Below are 19876 nucleotides of genomic sequence, written 5' to 3' on the forward strand. Positions count from 1 at the left end.
GAAAAACCCTCAGCAACCCAATCACATGGGAAACATTTTTTTAGTACCAGTTAGAGAACCACAAGGGATCCATCACACGTGAGCAATCGCATGCATATTGATTCAGAATGAACCCTGCAACTCTAACGTCCCACACTCTAGTGGGATCATCAACTAACATACTGGAGCTCTCTGTTAAGAAAGTGAACCCTTCAGCAACTTTTCTTTCCACCGCTTTCCTCTCTTTCTCTCAATTCTCAAACAAGTAGTAATCATTTCAAACCATATCACTATTAGTCTATTATTACCATCTTTTTTGCATTAACAAACACAATACACGATATCACTGATTCTTAAATCACCAGAATTTCTTCTTTTGTAGGTCTTTGTCTTTGGTATTGTGGTTTTTCCTGAAACCATATACCTTGACAGCACCATGTACCCAATTGCTTTACTAATTCCAAGATTGAAACTTTGCCTAAATAAGCGACACTGACACCGAATACCGTCTTACACTGCCAATCCTAAACATGGATGAAGATTCGTAATTTCATATCAAACATTTAATTGTCAAATCTGTAGCTTTCATTTTCTTCTTTCACCCTTTACAAAACAGTTTCTACTTAAACCATTTTGAGAAATTTAGGTTTTATTCCCGAAACTTGATTCAAATATAATTTGTTCAGCTCAGGAGAGTGTAGAACGCGAGCAAAAACTGATTTTGCACATGCATATACACAATGTTCTCTTACAATGAGGGTGGATCTTTAATACATTGCGTGGCTTCTGGTAGTAAACTGTGATTAATGGGCTTGAATCCCCTCTGACACCAATTTTTCACCAGAAAAGCCTCCAATTTCCGCACCTGAACGCATATAATTCAGTATCTATAAATCAAGTTTCTAGCATTTTTCAGAAGAAAAAATATCAAATATCCAACTTCTCAACTTATATTTGCCAATTTGTTCCACCTAGCGCTTGCCTTTCTCTAGAAACCATTGGTATTATGCAAGGTTGACACAAAAAAAAGTGTATTGTGAGTTTTGGTTAGTCAATACTCCATTCTATTTAAAAAAAAAGACATTTTTAGTTTGGTATTTCAATGACACTTTTTTGTCAAGTAGGGGAGAATGAAATAGACCAATAAATCAAAAGGAGATAAAAAAAAAGTATTAGGTTTATGATTTGGAACTTCCCTAAGAAAATTGGGTTTCCATGCGTTGAGGCTCCTATGGATTCCACTTTCCACTATCCTAGATCTAAAAAGAGGTCAAGATAATAATGGTCTCGGCCCTCGGGGTACAAGTCACGCCAATTGTATTGCAGTCCAAGCTTAAGGGGTTGAAAACTTGTCTGTTTAAATTGATCTTGGTGCCATACGATAGGCATTTTGTTACCAACCAAACAAGATCAAAATCTTGTCAATCTGATTTATTTGGGAAAGTAATGGCCATTCTGAGGATATGGCATATGTTTATGACAGAATTAGATAATTTCTATTTTTAGATGTATCTTAACTCTAAAGAATTTACTTTTTGGTCTATTTAGTTTTAGTAGGATTACTAATGGCTATTTACAGTTGGTTTAGGAGTTAAGAGTCCATATTTAAGTGCTTTTATGGATATGATATATATGGGCTAGTCTTAGTAGTAAAACAATTAGAATTTAGTAGTTGTTGCTGTTACTTTCTGAGTTGGAAATGGAGTTTGTATAGGGAGATCTTTGTGTCAAGTCTATACACAATGTACTAAAAATTTGAAGAGTTGATCTTATGAACAAAGATTTATTTTATTTATTTATTTCAGATAAGTAGAATAGGAGTTTGGTTTAGAAAATTCTTGTTATTTCTTCCAAGCGATCTATTTTTCTGTTGTATGTTCTAATAGTAAGATTTTCCTCCTCGTAGTTCTAAAATGCTTCATTACTGGAATCTAATTTCATGCTCATGTTTTAGTGGACAGCAAGCTGCATACTTGCTTTTCCATCTCTAGTCTTTATTGTTAATCACCCAAATTACCTTCGCACTAGAAAAGGCCACTACTAAAAGTGCAATTTGTAGGATCCCAGTATCTTCCCGCCATCAGTACCAATGTATAACTTGATTGTTCTACTTGAGGACATCTTTCATGAAATAAATACACTAACATTTTTATGTTTCAGAAATTTCAGACACGAAGAGATTAATCTCTCCTATAACACTTAATACTAAGCTTCACATGATTCAGAGTTTATTTATTTATTTCCATACCCTTTATCTAGAAATGGTTTCATCATTTAAAGGCCCATCATTACATCTCTATTTCATCCTTTTGGAAACTCAAACAGTCTATTATGCAGTGTATTGGCAACACCTACTCCTAGATCCTGCTATCCTGCTCTTGCCTTCTATTTTCTCACTCGATACAGAACAGAACTTGCCAAAAGTTGTTCAAGCAAATGATGTTAAAACTACGCAACCAACAACAGTTTCTGCTCATCCTTCTGCTATAGTCTTATTTAAGAAGAAATCTCATTATATTATTTATTATTATATCTTACCTAAAAGTAGGACCATGACTGATATTACAAACTTCAAGGTGTTTGAGTGTTTTTTAATGAGGTTTTTCCAAAACAAAAGTATTTTTTTTATGGATAAACTATAAATAGGATTTTTTTTGAAGATAAATAAAGAAGAAAATTTTATTGCTAAAGATAAGAAAAAATACATCAACTCGGCGACAAGGACTCACCAGCTTGGTGACTCCTTGTAATTTCTAAGTTTGATTTGATAAAATTTTTCCTGCTGATAAAAAAAAATATATCTTGGTGAAAAGGAGACACCCCCAACAACTGAAAAGTCCAGAAAATAAAAAAAGATTCACTAATTCAAGATACAAGAAAACGAATTAAACATTTAAAGTACACCAAATATCTGGCTCCAAAATCTTCTTTCCTGAGGCCTTCAAATTCTGGAAGAATTAACACCCAATCAACTTTGAGTTGATTGCTGCCCCAACTTCTTCAACGCTTTTCAACTTCCCCTCATAAATTCTTTTCTTTCGTTCCACACCTCCCAATAAATGGCAAAGGGGATGCAACTCCAAATGATTTTAGACTTAGGATTTCCTAGGACTCTTGGTCAGCAATCAAAGATCTCAGCAGAATCAATTGGTGATCATCCAACCACATTGAAAAGCTTGAGGAAGTAAGCCTAAATGGCTTTCACAAGATTACATTGAACCAACAATTGAAGAATAGAGAAATCTTCTGGCAAAAAATAAACCTTGTTCAGCAATCCTGCTTCCTAAATAGAGATCAATTCTCCTGACAAACATTCTGAACCCTACATCACCCAATCCCTATTTCTTGAATGCCATGTCTCACTTATAATTCTCCATTCCACTTCCTCTAGTTTCATTTCTTGAAGTATCAGAGTTTTAATTCTGTAATTTTTGACAAAATTACTGATCACTTCTCTTCTTTTTGGGTTTCTTATTGTTGAAGATTAATTAGTTTTATGATGTTTTTCTGAGTAGATGTTTTATGTCAGTTGTTAGATAGGAGATGGGGACCACAGTAGTTATGTGAGTCCAAATTTTATTATGTTTTTGAGTGTTTTTTTTTTTTTGATCAATAACATCAACTTCATTAAATTAAGAGAATAGAGGGAAAAGAATACAAAGGGAGATAAAATAACTTAGCTCCCCAAAAACAGAAAACACAGGGAATGTAAAGAAAATTAAAAACTAGCCCAAAAAACAGCCTCCCTATTCACTCCTTGCTTGGCCAACCCATCCGCAAATGAGTTGGCACTCCTCTTCACCCAGCTGTACTGAATCTCAATGTCCCTACCCAGCCATAAGAACTGTTTTTTCTCATTGTTAAAGTTCCACAAACCACTGTCCTCTGTCTTCAACCAATTAACCACCACCTTCGAGTCACCTTCCAGAATCAAACGGCTAATATTTAGATCTTTTGCTCTTCGAATTCCTTCAAGCGCTGCAAGGATCTCAGCCCTAAGAGAGTCACCTTCTCCAATAGGGCCAAAGAATAAAGCAGTAACAATCCCTTCCTCATTCCTGAAGAACTCCAATCCCAGAGGGCCCTGGATTCCTTACATTGCTGCCATTAAAATTCAGCTTTATAAAGCCCGAGGGGGGAGGGGACCAGGACGGACAAAGAGTCCTCTTGCATCTAGCAGTGAAAGCAATCTCTTTCCAATTTCTTAGTAAGTCATCCATAGGACAATCTGAAAACAACTCCAAAGATTTTAGCCAGTGGACCGCTCTTATGAGGATTCGATCTAACAAATCTTCCAAAGTTTTTTCCTTGTCAAAAAATGTGTGAGTTTCTTTCTTCCCACAAAGACCAGCAAACCACTGCCCTAATACACCTCCACATAGTCTTCCCTCGCTTCTTAGGCCAACTGAAAAAAGAAGGAGAAAACAAACCTTGGACAGTCTCCGAAGGATACCAAGAACGCCCAAAACGAGAGAAAACCCACTCCCAAACAGATTTAGCAACCTTACAAGAGACCATGAGGTGGTAGCCAGATTCCCCATCAGCTTTACAAAGAGAACATCTATTAGGAAGTAGACAATAGTTGGGTCTCTTTCTTTGGAGTAAGTCTAAAGTGTTGATTCTTTCTAGGAAAATTTCCCAACTAAAAAACCCCACCCGAGGAGGAATAGGTCTGCTCCAAATTTCCTTAACTGGAAAGGACAACCCCAGGGGGGTAGGAGGCTGAGTTAAGGTTTCAAAGAAAGAAGCACAAGAAAAGGTACCAGAGCTAGAAAGGGTCCAAAATCTGGTGTCTTCCTTCGCAGGGTTTAGGAAGACACCCTCAAGGGAGGCTAGCAGAGCTACCAGGCTATCCAAGTCCGTATCCCTAATTGCCCTACTCAGGCCAAGGTTCCAACCAAAGCCCGAAGTGGAAGCTGAAGGGACTAAGAAGGAAGAAATGGGTTCATTTTGAGTGTTATATATGCTGTTTTATGTTTTGCCACCCTATGAGGGCATAATTGTCTTTGTACTGTTATATTATTTTAGTATAAATAATAAGTGAAGGGGGCGGCCAGATTATTGCTCTCTTTTCTTTTCAACTTCTCTTCTTCTCCTTCTCTCTTCAAGAAACTACTTTTCTTTTATATTTTTTTAATTCAGCAGATTTCTACTTGGTATCAAAGCATCGGCTAGGGTTTCTTGAAGCATTCTCATGCAGCCTTAGATCAGCCGACTGCATGAAGTAGTAAAGGGCTGATCGATCTGCTATAAATTGCCCAGTTCTTGGAGTTTTTGGTGGGATCTAGTCATCAGGAAGGTGATCTACTGTTCGACATCAAAATCAGGAAGAACTGGAGTACGGGGAAGAGTCCCAGAAAAGTTGGACTCTTTGTTTTTTATTTGATCTTGGGTGCCCAAGTATTGTTAGTTTTCTTTTGATTTTCTGAAAAGGGCGGTTTGGTTTATGGAATTTTCTGCGCCTCCTGGAGTGGTTGATTCACTTTTCTCTCTATTGGGAGGCGTGGGGAGGAGAGAGATTTCCCTCCAGCTAGGGTTTTCTTCTTTCGGAAGGATTGGTCTCTGTGTGTGATATTAAATTATTTTTTGAAGGTCTCCAATCTATTTTTTTCTTACTGTTGAACTATTTGAAATAAGATGGAGAGTTGGAATACCGAGATGATATCTACCGGTACTGTGGCATTGGGTGTTGGAGGTAGTAGTGATATTTTTGGATCTGGGATCATTACTACAATAAAACTTGATGGTACAAATTATTTGGAGTGGGCACAATCAGCTAAGATGGCTATTGGTGCCCGTGGAAAATTAGGGTATCTCACTGGGGAGAAGAAACCTGATACAGACTCTTCCCGAAGGGTGCAGGAGAATTACATGGTAATGTCCTGGCTACATATTGCAAAAAATTTCCTATGGGCTAATACTGCTAAGGAGATTTGGGATGGAGTGACTGAAACCTACTCTCAGAAGCAAAATGAAGCTAGAGCCTATCAGTTAAGAAATCAGGTGATAAGTATGAAACAGGGAGAAAAACTTCTTGTTGTGTATTTCTCCATGCTGAAAACCCTATGGCAGGAAATAGATCACTTAGAAACTGTGGTATGGGAAAGTGTAAATGATGCAACAACTTATCACAGACTGGTAGAGAGGAATAGGGTTTTTGAGTTCTTGGCAGGGTTGAACCCTGAATTTGACATTGCTAGGCAGCATATTCTTTCTAGGTAGGGTGTGACACTCTCTCAGGCCTATGCCTTTGTCTCTGGAGAGGGGAGTAGAAGGAATGTAATGCTGAGACAACCTGGGATTGACCGGGCTATGGTTGGTACAACAAAACCTAAGCCGAATGGAGACAAGGGGAGTAATAAGACTAAAAGGGAAGATAAGAAGGACTTGGTGTGTGATTATTGCAAGAAGCCTAAGCATACTAGGGACACTTGTTGGAAGCTTCATCCAAATCTTATGCCTACTTGGATAAGAAACAAGAAGGGAAATGCAAATGTGGCCACTACAGGAGACTCTTCAGCCCCTCTCTCCCAAACTGATTGGGAATCCATTGTAGTAGTAGCAGTGAGAATAGAGTTGGAGAGGTTTGAACAACTTATGAGTAAGAAAGGTTCACCTAGCTCTAGCCTTCCAGATGAACAGCAGAATGCTAGAGCCAACTACACCACTTCCTTTGCACATACAGGCAAATATTGCACCCACTTCTGGTAAGGAGGGACCTGCCTAGGTTATAGACTCAGGAGCACCTGAGCATATGACTAATGCCCCTACCATTTTCAGTTCCTATCAATTGTGCTTTGGTAGAAACAGAGTCTCTGTAGCAGATGGTTCACATATGCCCATTGTTGGGAAGGGGATAGTTAGAGTGACCAATGGTACAACTCTGTCTTCTGTTTTACATGTCCCTAGACTTCATACCAGCCTACTCTCTGTTAGTTCTTTGACAAAAAAATTGAATTGTTCCACGACCTTTCTTCCTGGTAATTGTGTTTTGCAGGATCTGGAGTCAGAAGATGATTGGGAGTGGTCGTAAGGTGAATGGAGTCTACCTTCTAGATGAGATTCTGAGACATCAGGGCCATCATGTTAACAACAACAGTAGTAGTGGGTCAGAGTCAATGAACCAGATTATGCTTTGCCACAATCATTTGGAACATCTTTCTTTTAGTTCTTTGAAATGTCTTTCACCAAAGTTGTTTGAGTCTGTTCAGTTATCTACTTTGGAGTGTGCGAGTTGCAATTAGGAAAGCATTGTAGACAATCTTTTGAACCAAGTAATAAAAGAAGTACTTCTGCTTTTAATACTGTTCACATTGATGTATGGGGGGCCATATCATATCCCTTCCATGGGAGGACTTTGTTACTTTCTCTTGTTTGTGGATGATTATACATGATATTCTTGGATATATTTGATGAGATCATGTGATGAGGTTCCTAACTTGGTACGACAGTTCCACCAGATGGTTCTCACACAATTTGGAGTGAGAACTAAAGCTTTTAGATTAGATAATGCCAAAGAGTACTTTGAGAAGGACTTGACCACATATCTCTTAGAACATGGTATAGTTCATCAGAGCAGTTGTGCATATACACCGCAATAGAATGGAGTTGGTAAGAGAAAAAACAGACACATTGTGGAGGTGGCAAGGAGTCTTATGGTGTGTGCTTCAGTTCCTGTGCAGTTCTGGGGAGATGCAATTCTTACAGCCGTGCATTTTTTTTTAATCGATAACAGAAATCTTTATTAATAAATTATACTTGTGAAAATTACTTACGAAAAATGGGGAGGTAAACTATCTTAACTCCCCAACATCAAAATGGCAAGAAAATACTAAAAATGTGCCCAAAACAAAGAATCCTTAGCCACCCCTTGCTTAGCTAACCCATCAGCCATTGAGTTAGCACTTCTCTTCACCCGACAGTATTGCACCTCTAAGTCCTTACACAACCAATTAAATTTTTTTTCTCATTGTTATAGCTCCACAAGCCATTGATATCTCCTTTCAGCCACCTAATCATCACCTTCAAGCCCCCCTCAATCACTAAGCATCTAATGCTTAAATCTCTTGCTCTTTGGATTCCTTCAAGAACTGCTAGAATTTCAGCCCTAAGAGAGTCACCCTCTCCAATTGGCCCAAAGAACATGGCAGTAATATACTCCTCCTCATTCCTGAAAACATCCCCTATCCCAGAAGGCCCTGGATTCCTTAAGCTACATCCATCAAAATTTAGTTTTATGAATCCGGCGGAGGGGGGGGTCTAAGTGGGACTATAGTTCCTTTTATACATAGCAGCAATAGCAACCTCTTTCCACTTTCTCAGCATGTCTGCCATAGAGAATTCAGAGAATATCTCCATTGATTTCAGCCAATGAGCAACCCTTGAAAGTATCAAATCTGTTAGGTTTTTTGTGGTTCTTTCCTTATCTGAAAAAATTCGTGAATTTCTTTCTTCCCATATTGACTAGCACACTGCAGCCCTAATGCTTCTCCACATAATCTTCCCCCTTCTCTTAGGCCAATTAAAGAAAGAAGGAGAGAACAAGCATTGCACACTCACGGGGGGATTTCAAGTATACCCAAAAAGGGAAAACACCCACTCAAACAGTTTTAGTAACTGGACAAGTAACCATAATATGATAACCTGTTTCCCCATCAGCTTTGCAAAGAATACACCTACTGGGAAGTAAACAACAGTTGGGCCTTTCTTTGAAACAAGTCATTTATGTTAACTCTTTCCACGAGAATTTCCCCACAAAAACTACCAACCCGAGGAGGAATGGGTTTGCTCCAAATCTCTTTAACTAGGAATGACAGCCCAAGCGGAGTAGTAGGTTGGACTATCTGTGTTCCTTCACGAACTTTGGGGTTTAAGGTGCCATTTAGCCTTCTTTTTCCAGATGGAAAGATATTTCATATACCTCTAAGGGTTTTTGATTGTGTTTCTTTTATTCACATTCTTGACCCTCATCGCAAGAAATTGGATCCTAAGGCCAAGAAATGTGTTTTTCTTGGGTATGCTCAGAACCAAAAGGGATATTGCTGTTATGACCCAATGTCGAGGAGCAGATTTGTCACTATGGATGTTACCTTCTTTGAATACACATTCTTCTTCTCGAGTGGTTCTCCTCAGGGGGAGAGTTTTGGGGAGGAGAACTCACTATCTGTTACTCTTCCTGTTTCTATGGTGCCTCCATCAGTTCAGCCAGCATCTACATCAGTTCAGCCAACACTTGCACCTCCAGTTTCATTGCTTGAGCCACTTCAGGCAGCCTCACAAAAATATCAGTGCCGGCAGATGATGGTTGACTCCACACATCCTCAACCCACACCACTCTCTGTCAGTCCTTCTGAAACTCCAGATTCGGCAGATACAACTCCAGTTATTCCTCTTGAGCCTGAGCCTGCTATGTTTTCTGATGATAATGCTTTTGTCCCAAACACCATTGTTGCAACTGATCCCACTGACCTTGATCTTCCCATTGCACTTTGTAAGGGGAAGAGAAAGTGTACAGTCCACTGCATTTCAAACCATCTTTCCTACAGTGCGTTATCACCCTCCTACCGTGCTTTTCTTTCTTCCCTAGATTCCGTGTCTATACCCCAAGAATGTTACTGAGGCCCTCTCCAAACTTGAGTGGAAAACAACCATGCAAGATGAGATGGATGCTTTAGTCAAAAACCAAATTTGGGAAATAGTTGATCTTCTCCTAAACAAGGAGATAGTCGGATGTAGATGGGTATTCACAGTGAATTATAAGGCCGATGGCAAGATAGAGAGGTACAAGGCAAGGTTGGTAGCAAAGGGTATACTCAGACCTATGGTGTTGATTATCTGGAAACCTTTGCACCAGTAGCTAAGATGAGTTCAATTCGTATCCTTTCATCTCTAGCAGCCACCTATTCATGGCCCTTGTTCCAGATTGATGTAAAAAATGCTTTTCTCAATGGTGATTTACAAGAGGAGGTATATATGGACATTCCAACAGGCTTTTATGAAAATGTTGGTAAATGAAAGGTGTGCAGACTCAGAAAATCTCTATATGGACTGAAATAGTCACCTAGGGCTTGGTTTAACAGGTTCAGAGGGGCACTCATCCGTTTTTAGATACACACAAACACAGTTTGATCACACCCTCTTTGTGAAGAGGAGAGATGCTCTGGTGTCAATTTTGATTGTGTATGTGGATGATATAATGGTGACAGGAAATGATCTAGAGGAGATTGATGATCTCAAAAAATCATTGCAGCAATAATTTGTGATCAAAGATCTTGGTGAGCTCAAATACTTCTTAGGGATTGAAGTTGCAAGATCCAAGCATGAGATCTTCATTTCATAGAGAAAGTATGTACTTGACCTAATGCGGGAGACTGGAAAGCTAGGGACCAAACCAACAGACACTCCTATTGACCCAAATCACAGAATTAATGATGTGGATGGTGAGTTGGTAAAGGATGTGGGGAGATATCAAAGAATGGTGGTCCGACTACTGTATTTGTGTAAGACACGACCAGATATTTCTTATGCTGTCAGTGTTGTGAGCCAGTACATGCATGCACCTCGGGTTCAGCACTGGGAAGCTATTGAGAGAATACTTGCATATCTAAAAAAGCACCCTGTTAGAGGCATTCTTTTCTCAAATCATGAGAATCTGAAGCTAGAATCCTATACAGATGCAGACTGGGCAGGATGCTTAGATGACAAGAGGTCTACATCAGGAGTGTACTTTTATACGTGGAAACTTAATCTCCTGGAAGAGTAAGAAGCAAGCAATTGTAGCAAGGTCAAGTGTAGATGCTGAGTATAGATCCATGGCTCATGGTGTCTCAGAACTTCTTTGGGTTAGATCTCTTGTGAGTGAGATTGGGGTGAAGGCAGAGGAACCTATGATGTTATACTGTGACAATCAGGCTGCAATCAATATTGCCCACAATCCAATTCAGCATGATGGAACAAAACACATTGAAGTTGATAGACACTTTATAAGAGAAAGGGTAACAACCGGAGAAGTTTGTTTGCCTTATGTCTCTTTAGAGTTGCAACTGGCTGATGTTCTTACTAAAGGGGTGGCAAAGAACAAGCTTGAACATGATCTACGCAAGTTGGGAATGTGTGACATTTACTCCCAACTTAAGGGGGAGTGTTGAAGATTAATTAGTTTTATGATGTTTTTCTGAGTAGATGTTTTATATTAGTTGTTAGATAGGAGGTGGGGACCATAACAGTTATGTGAGTCCAAATTTTATTATGTTTTTAAGTGTTATATATGCTGTTTTATGTTTTGCGGCCCTATAAGGGCATAGTTGTCTTTGTACTATTCTATTATTTTAGTATAAATAATAAGTGAAGGGGGGGCGACTAGATTATTGCTCTCTTTTCTTTTCAACTTCTCTTCTTCTCTTCTTCTCCTCCTCTCTTCCTTCTCTCTTCAAGAAACTACTTTTCTTTTATATTTTTTTAATTCGGCAGATTTCTACTCTTAAGCCTCCTATATTCTAGGAACAAATGCTCATCCTTTTTGTCCTATTCATTCAAACCTCCAATAGCTTCCTTGAGTTGCTTCCTGCTCTTTGGTTTTCCTTTCCTCCCCCTTATTTCCCTCTTCTTCCACCTCTCTGAATGCTCTCCTTGCAAATTCTTCTCCCCTAGGGAAAAAGGTTCCAAGATTTTACTCACCCTCACCTCTGTATCACTTTTATTGCTAAATAACATTTTAACTTGAATCTTTTGGTTGATTTTTTTTTTGCAAGCCTCATTATATTATTTATTATTATATCTTACCTAAAAGTAGAACCATGACTGATTTTGCAAACTTCAAGGTGTTCAGGTGTTATTTTTAATGAAATTTTGCAAAACAAAATGTATTTTTTGGATGGATAAACCATAAATAAAAGGATTTTAGCTTGGATCTTTTGGTTGAAAGACAACAAGTCTACCATCAGAACAAATTTCAATTATTTGGTTCTGAAAAAGAAAGAATTGAAGAATATGAACCTGCTTAACAATGAAAGGCTCCTCAGCAAGAGTTAATGGTTCCGTTAGAATTGTCAGGAAGCCATTCCGGTTTCCATAGACAATATCTGTAAAGTGGCGATCACCCACCTGTCATCCAAAATCAAGCTAGGTAAGTCAAGTGGCCACAATGGAAAGACATTTTTTTTTTGCAGATGTAAAGATTCTACCATGACAGTTAGTGAGGTTGCACAGCCCAAGTATTTTTGAATATCTTCAGCTGTTCCAGCAGGCTTCTTTTTCCCTGAAGTCCAACATACATAACAATGTTAAATGCTGGAGGTATTAATGAAATTCAAAAAGTCCAGGGTGGCCCCTAAAAAGACCTTCCTTTTTTTTCATATGGTTCTGAAATTAAAATGTGGAGAATCTGAAAAAAAAATTAAAAGAATGCTAAAAATATCTTACTCTGAAGCCTGCACTGCATATGTGGTCAATAAAATATGAAATAAAATAACTATATCCAAGGTCTAAATTTTCAATACAGGAAATACTCCCCTAGCTAAGACATTTCAGGAATATATAAGCTATTATCACTTGAAAATAATCAAAGGAACTTAAGAGAATGTGAAAATAAGAATATTACATTTAGGACACACATACATGTGTACATGTAATAATGGTAAAAAAGAAAACTCTAAATTACAATATGCAATTTTATTTTCTTACAAGTGAGAGCCATTGGCATAGGACTACAGACATGATAAACCAAATACCTAGTTCGTCCCTTGAAATCCACTGTCACCAATCTGTCTTCATCTTTCTTGGTTCATCAAATATAATCATCTTAATGGGAGAATGGTGAAAGGTGAAATACTAGAATGACCTCTGATGGTGCAATACTCCACTCTATCATAGATATCCTAGAATCTGTGCCAACCCCTGCCAAAATCTCCCACAGCTCATCTGTAGGAGTGAGGTGAGATGCTAGGATGACCTTCAATGTAGCTGTATTCTGTTCTATTGTAGATATCATAGACTCTTCTACATCTCTTCCAAAGTCACTACTTCTCTTCTTTCACCAACTAGAGTCCCTTATGGTCTCTTTAGGAACTTTGGCTTCAAAAGCAGTAATCAGGGCAGCCCAGTGCACAAGGCTCCTGCCAATGCGGGGTCTGGGGAGGGACAGATGTACACAGCCTTACCCCTGCACATACAGAGAGGCTGTTTCCAAGATTTGAACCCTGGTCACCCTAGTCGCAATGGAGCAACCCAACTGTGGCTTCAAAAGCAGTATGAGTGAATAAAATTTTGGTATTATCTGTCCTGGATTTTTTATTTAGAGATTTTTATTGCCCTTTGCAACATGAGAACTAACAACTAAGTTGGTCCTTTTGAATCTCATGGCTCCTTCATTCCTACTCCACCTGAGGTCAGCACATTTTGCTGGGAAGTGATAAACTAGAAAATAAAGACGAATATCCACCTTAGTTCTGTGTATGTGTCTGTGTGAGTTCTCTCAATAAGAAGTGGCATTTGAAGCTGCAAGGAACCTGACTTGGGCCAAAAGTCACCTCTTACCCAAGCCAGAGAGTTGTTGAAGATGAGATATTGATGATCAGGATGATAGACTTCTAAAGCAGCCTCAATGAGAGAGCTGCCCAAGAAGATTCAAGCTCAAGGACATACCTGAAAGAAGAAAACAAGTGGAAAACATCTAAAGCAAAAACTCTAATAGTTTTTGAAGGGAACTTTGCTTGCATTAGAGAAAACAGAAACCAAAGACCACTTTATGGTGCCAAGCTTGGGCTTATAAAAGAGCAGATATATAATCTTAGTTTTATGATGAATTTTAAAAGACAGTAGTATGTGATGGTTATGTGGCATTTAATTAGTTTGCTGGACAAATTACTAAAGAGGGCCATCATTACCACAAATGCTCAAAATGACCCAATAGACAAAGAAACTTACTAGTCTTTCAATAACTGAATTTGATCAATCTTCTTAAGGAAGTCCAAGATTGTATATTTTGCATCAGTCCACTTGCTTGTAGGAAATTCACCTTTTTGTTCTTGTCCTCTTTCTCCCTACAATAATTACTCTTGTATGAATGAGATGTTTGACAAAAACATGTCCAAAGCAATGTTTTAAAAGGCATTTGAGGCATGCCTCCAGGCAAGGTACACTCAAGATGTCCTGCAGCATAAGTTGGAGGTACAAATGCCTCTGAGGCATGTTATGTGTATGACTCATGTGCCTCATGCATGCCTCAAGAAAGAAAGAAAGAAAACAATAGAAGAGAAGAGAAAAGAAAAGAAAAGAAAGAATGAAATAAAAGATGAACAAGAAGGTACCTCCTCCACTTCCTCTTGAGGAGGCTTACACTTCCTTGTGCTCAAGAGCTTACACCTCTTGCATTCTAAACTATGCCTCACACCTCCAGCCTCCAGGTAACCTCACATCATGCCTCCGATTTTTAAAACATTGGTATAAAGTGTTGATATGACCAGGAATTTTCAGGAAGGTACCTCCTCCACTTTCTCTTGAGGAGGCTTACACTTCCTTGTGCTCAAGAGCTTACACCTCTTGCATTCTAAACTATGCCTCACACCTCCAGCCTCCAGGTAACCTCACATCATGCCTCCGATTTTTAAAACATTGGTATGAAGTGTTGATATGACCAGGAATTTTCAGCTGATGGACATTATTATTTAGTTCTTTGTGATCTGAGATGGTCCAATCTTCTGAACACTTGGCTTATTGTTGACACTGGTGGAAGTCAATCCTTAGTGAGGTTAGCCAACACAAAGAACACAACATCAGCTACCAATTTCCATGACACATAGCAGCTTTTGCTTTGTCGGTTTGTCCTTGGGAATTTGGAATTACTTATGTCGATTTGTTGCCAAACTTGTTCATGGAATAATTTGGAGTTTTTCTTTTGAAAAAGATAAAGTATTATGATGAAAAACAAAAAGAGAAAACCCCATCACAGCTCCTAGCTGTAATGGCCTGTACAAACAACCTTACAAAGAACTGCTATATAATGGAAACAAAAAAGAGAATTCATCTAAAAGATCCCTATAATGAATGCCCCTAACAAGAAGGTGAAGAAGGTAAAGAAAGTTAGTAAGAGAAATAAGGGGAGTGAGTTATTCTTAAACATCTATTAATGGATCTCCAAAGGATTTCTTTAGGGCATCCAGAGGCAGACAAGGAGATCCATTGTCCCAAATGTTGTTTATTTTGGTGATGGAAATTTTTAGCAAGTTATTAAGGAGGGCAGATGAGAGAGGAATTTTTAGAGGCTTCAGGGTGGGTAGATTGAATAAAGTTGTTTCTCTGATTAGGGAGATACAGGATGTGCAAGATCTCAGGAGAATTATGGAAATAGTAGAAATAGTGACAGGGTTAAGGATCGACTTGGCAAAATGTGTGGGTTTACAAATGGAAGCTAGGGAACTGGTGGAGTGTGCAACAGTGTTGGGATGTGAGATTAGGCAGTGGCCAAGATTAGGTATCTTGGGCTTCCTTTAATGAACATTTACTTATCAAAAAAAAAAAAGCTTGTTGAAGCTGCATACTACCTTTCCAAACACATACACCATATGTGGTCGATGCCACTTTAGAACTCAATTAAATATGACCACCCTTAAATTAAATTGCTCTTCCCAAAAGAACTTCTCTACACCAAAATCTCCACGGTAATTTACCAAGTAGTGCTTTATTCAGCCATCTAATTCTCCTAAAACCCAGCCCTGGTGTACACATGGGACCATTCTCATGAACACCTTTAGGAACTATACTTAATAATACCATGTGAATACATCATTTTTAATAAGTAAACAGACATACCAGAAATTCCATCAAGGTTCAATATCTACATATTATACCTACCCAAACTGTTGAACAGAAAAGTCCATCTTAATCCTGGTAATGAAAAGCAGAAACCAACAAAATCATATTAATGAATAATCAAGAACTGCTATTTCTATTAGAATCAACCAAAGAAACAGAAATTTGTTATTTATAACAAGAGTTGCTTTAAGATTCATACTGAATGATTGAATAAAACATACTGACATAATAACTATGGGATGCTTGTTGAACCTGAAGCAACAACAAAGCATTCAAGGATTACTTTTATTTATTTTGGTTGATACCAAAAATAATTAGGGATTATTGCTTATACTGGAATCAATCAAAGGAATACAGTTTTTTTCCTACTGGGGAGTGAAGTTCATAACAAATATATTCCTCATAATATAGCATGGTTTTCTCTTCATTTTGGCCAAAGATAAGCTAAGATCAAAACTATGATATCTATTTTATAAGAAATTTAGAACCACCGGATTAAGCTTAACCAGATAACAGAGTGCTGCTAAACTATATCAGTACTTTGCAAATATCTTTTTTCTTTTAAAGGTAAAGCATTTTCGTTAATTGAAAACCAAAAGCCCATGTACAAAAAGAATGTGTACTGAGGGATATACAAGTATACCATAATCTATCCGTATATATCTGTACTTTGCAAATGTCTTAGCAAATTCATTAGGCAAATATAGCGGACAAGAAACAAAGAAAGAAATGAGACTTACCATGCCTGATGACGTGAATGCCGATTGACTCTTCAAGAGTTCTTGCTTTAGAACCATCACGATCATACTGGTAGAGCCCTAAAGAATGAACGAAACGGGAAAAAATCTAATAGAATGAGGGGAAAACAAAAATTACTAATGACGAAGATCATAATAAAAAAGAAAAAAAAAAGTAGAATTACCGGCAGAATTGCTGAATATGGCAACATTATCACCAAAAACCGATTTGCAGAGACGCAACGAAGGGACTAGAGGAGGCCAGATAGCAGAAGAATAAGGAGCAGTAAGCGTATTGTCTTTATCGAAGACGACACCCTTGAAACCCCTCCTCTGCAACTCAGCCCAATCGATCCAACTTATGTCTGGTACAGTAAGATGCGGAATGGCCAAATGCTGGTCCCTCGCCACCACCGCCGATGACGAAACGATACCCTCTAAGTTGAAGCGCTGCCCCAAATTGGCCTTGAAATTTTGCCACCACATGTTCGTTGAAACGCCGCTATTGCTTCTGCTGCTGGTCCCAGGCTTATGATCGTTCTCTTCTTGTTCTCCTTTCTGGGTCTGGCTTCTTCGGCTTCTTTTGCCGTCGGCGTTGGTGCTGGTGGCGACGTTGGTCGAGTAGGAGGCCGAGTACACTTCCTCTAAAAACCGGTTTTTAGTAGAACTGGTGCTCGACGTGGTGAGACACTTCTCGCTGCCAATGCCAATGCCATGGTTGGACTTGGACGAGAAAACGAGGAGTCCTGAACCGGCCCTGGTGGTGGTGGTTGGACTTAGAGATGGAGCTACTGCGAATTGGTTGCTGTGCCGAGTAGTGCAGCGAATACAATTATGATGGGAGAATGGAGCGACTGAACTTATCTGCATTTCTGAACTTCTTTCTCCTTCTCAATCCAGCTTTATTGTTGGTCCGTGACTAGCAAGTAGCAACAGCTCGGTTTTATGACTTTGGCGTGGGCAGAATGGGCTAGTTTAAGATCAACCCAGGCCTAATCCCTAAGGCCCAAGCCCGGACCAAACGCAAGGGAAAGTTGGACTGCCCAATTCAAGCCTAGTTTGAGTTTGGACTTTGAATTAGGCTTATTGGATTTGGGGTTGAATTGATGTATTTGAAAAGAGATCGTGTATGGCACAAAGTCGTACACTCGTACTCCCCCTGTAAACCGTCGGATTGGAATTTTTTTTATCTTTAAGTATTCATAAGATTAACCCCGATAAAGATTCATTCCATATTGGTGGCTCTTGTGCAATACTAGTTTCTGCCTCTCTCCCTTCAAATTGAGAACAGGGTTTTACGCTTCGACCACTCTTCCCGCCCGGTTTTACTTTCTACATTATGGTTTCCATTTCGCCCGGTTTCATCTTTTGAACGTTGCCGCCAAATTCAAACGAAAACTCTGCGGTTCTTTTTTTCGATTATTCCCGGGTTTTCTTCAAAACTTCCCACTGTTTCTTTCAAACTTCTCCCAAATCTTTCCCAACTTCTTTTCCAGTCTCACATCTCTCTCTCTCTCTCTCTCTCTCTCGCTCAAGCTACGGAAATGGGGAACTGCTTCCATGACCTGCCTCCACTGAAGAGATTCAAGCTTCTGCAACAACAGGAAGACGAAAGCCCGAGTTCCTTCCACCTTCCAGCCAAGAAAAGGAAGGAGTCATGGGACCCTCCTCCAAATCCCACCACCAGCACCACCTATTGCTTGCCCGCCAAGAAGAGGGTCTGCGCTCTGCAACCCGTTCTCCTCACCCCACAGAAACCCATTTCGTCTTTCGATCTCAACGTTGAGTACGAACCATCTCCTGAAAAATCTCCCAAGTTGAAGAAACAGATGAACTCCCCCAGCAAAACTGGTATCGACTCTGAAGAAAAACAAGCCAATGAGGAAAACCAAGAGCCGAATGAGGGGACTCAATATGGTACAGATGAGAGCATCCCGTTATCCCAGTGTAGTGAAGGGGAAGCATCGGAGCCTGAAGCAGGGAAAGATGAAAGCAAAGAAGTTGATGATGATGATGGGATCGTCTGTGACGTCTGCCAGAGCACCGACGGAGATCCATCAGATCCTATCGTCCTATGCGATGGCTGCGACGTTATGGTCCATGCTACCTGCTACGGCGATCCCCTCATCCGGGGTATCCCAGAAGGCGACTGGTTCTGTGCCAGATGCCAAGCTTCTTCGCGTTCTCGTAAGGTTAAAGCCAATGATGACTTTTGTTGCTGCCTCTGTCCAGTCAAGGGAGGGGCTGTCAAGCCCACCAGAGATGGACAATGGGGTCATATCTTGTGTGCACTGCTCGTGCCGGAGGTCTTCTTCAGGGATCCAAAAGGAAGAGAGGGCATCGATTGTTCCCGGGTTCCTCGCAGAAGATGGGAAGAGGTCTGTTACATCTGCAACTCAGCAACCGGATGTGCGATTGAGTGCTCTGAGCCCAAGTGCTCGTTGGCCTTCCATGTAAGCTGTGGCTTGAAGGAGGACCTCTGCATTGAATACAAAGAGGCCAGAACTACTGGGGCCATTGTCGCTGGATTCTGCAAGGCCCACACTGCTCTTTGGAAGAAGGTAACAACCTCTTCTTGTTGGTATCTCATATCAAGATTTTCTTTCTTCCTATTTGACATTGAACAAACGATAAAGTGAACTAATACCATTTCATTATCTCCTCTCTGTTCTGCAGCAACAACAGACTGGGAAGTTCAAAATTGTAGCCAGGCAGGAGCATAAAAAGTAGAATTTTTTATGTGGGCATGCAATCTGTTTCATAGGTTGTAGCTGCCAGTGTTGTTGGTTTAGACAATTCTGCATCTCTGCAACATAGCTTCCGTAGAGTTACTAACTGCGGCCATTTGGTTTAACAATTTGTTTTGATCTTGTTCTGGATGATTGTAACAAAACTCTCACTACTAATAATAGTGGGTATTTAAGGTTGTGAATTGTTATGATGTTCAAGTATTGTTTTTTTTTCCAGATTTGATCCTTGTTTACATTCAAGAATTAACATTTGTTAAAATGGGTTCAAAGCATTTAAGCGACTTAAATTTCAATAAGATCCACTGGCTTTTACTCCCCAATTTTCCATTCATCTGGCCTAATAGCTCGTCGAAGTCTGCTTCTGGATTAATTCTTTTTATATTTTGCAAGCAAACAAGAATTCATTCAAAGCAGGAAATGTGATGTTTCCACTCTTGGATCCTCTCTGCCTCTCTAGCTCTGTTAACTTGTTAAGAACCATAGTAATTTTCCCTCCAAATAAACCAAATGCAAACTACAATTGGTTAACGAGTGTCTGGTTTGAACTTTAAACAGCTCGCAGTCGCAGTATGTTTTCTCCATGACGTGAATCAAGGCTGG

General features: G+C 39.4%; 2 protein-coding genes across 5 annotated transcripts; one reads left to right on the forward strand and one right to left on the reverse strand.

Moving 5' to 3' along the window:
- Nucleotides 1-512: 512 nt before the first annotated feature.
- On the reverse strand, nucleotides 513-17862 carry LOC104608394 (haloacid dehalogenase (HAD) superfamily protein). 4 transcript variants are annotated; one of them, XM_088889590.1, is made up of 7 exons: nucleotides 16712-17862; nucleotides 16530-16607; nucleotides 15829-15861; nucleotides 12162-12235; nucleotides 11974-12081; nucleotides 2709-2758; nucleotides 513-844 (listed from the first exon to the last, which is right to left on the reverse strand). In XM_088889590.1, the coding sequence occupies exons 1-7, from the start codon at nucleotides 17394-17396 to the stop codon at nucleotides 817-819; spliced, it is 1056 nt and encodes a 351-aa protein (XP_088745716.1). In that variant the 5' UTR covers nucleotides 17397-17862; the 3' UTR covers nucleotides 513-816. The 4 variants fall into 4 exon arrangements, with proteins under 4 accessions (XP_088745716.1, XP_088745715.1, XP_010272665.1 ...); XM_088889589.1 differs by having other exon boundaries at nucleotides 2709-2761; XM_010274363.3 differs by lacking the exon at nucleotides 2709-2758.
- A 19-nt stretch (nucleotides 17863-17881) lies between these two features.
- Nucleotides 17882-19548, forward strand: LOC104608393 (RING/FYVE/PHD zinc finger superfamily protein). Its single transcript, XM_010274362.3, has 2 exons — nucleotides 17882-19087; nucleotides 19203-19548. The coding sequence occupies exons 1-2, from the start codon at nucleotides 18071-18073 to the stop codon at nucleotides 19254-19256; spliced, it is 1071 nt and encodes a 356-aa protein (XP_010272664.1). The 5' UTR covers nucleotides 17882-18070; the 3' UTR covers nucleotides 19257-19548.
- Nucleotides 19549-19876: the final 328 nt, after the last annotated feature.

The sequence above is a fragment of the Nelumbo nucifera genome, chromosome 6, assembly GCF_055504915.1.
Source record: "Nelumbo nucifera cultivar China Antique chromosome 6, China Antique-T2T, whole genome shotgun sequence".
Lineage (NCBI taxonomy): Eukaryota > Viridiplantae > Streptophyta > Magnoliopsida > Proteales > Nelumbonaceae > Nelumbo > Nelumbo nucifera.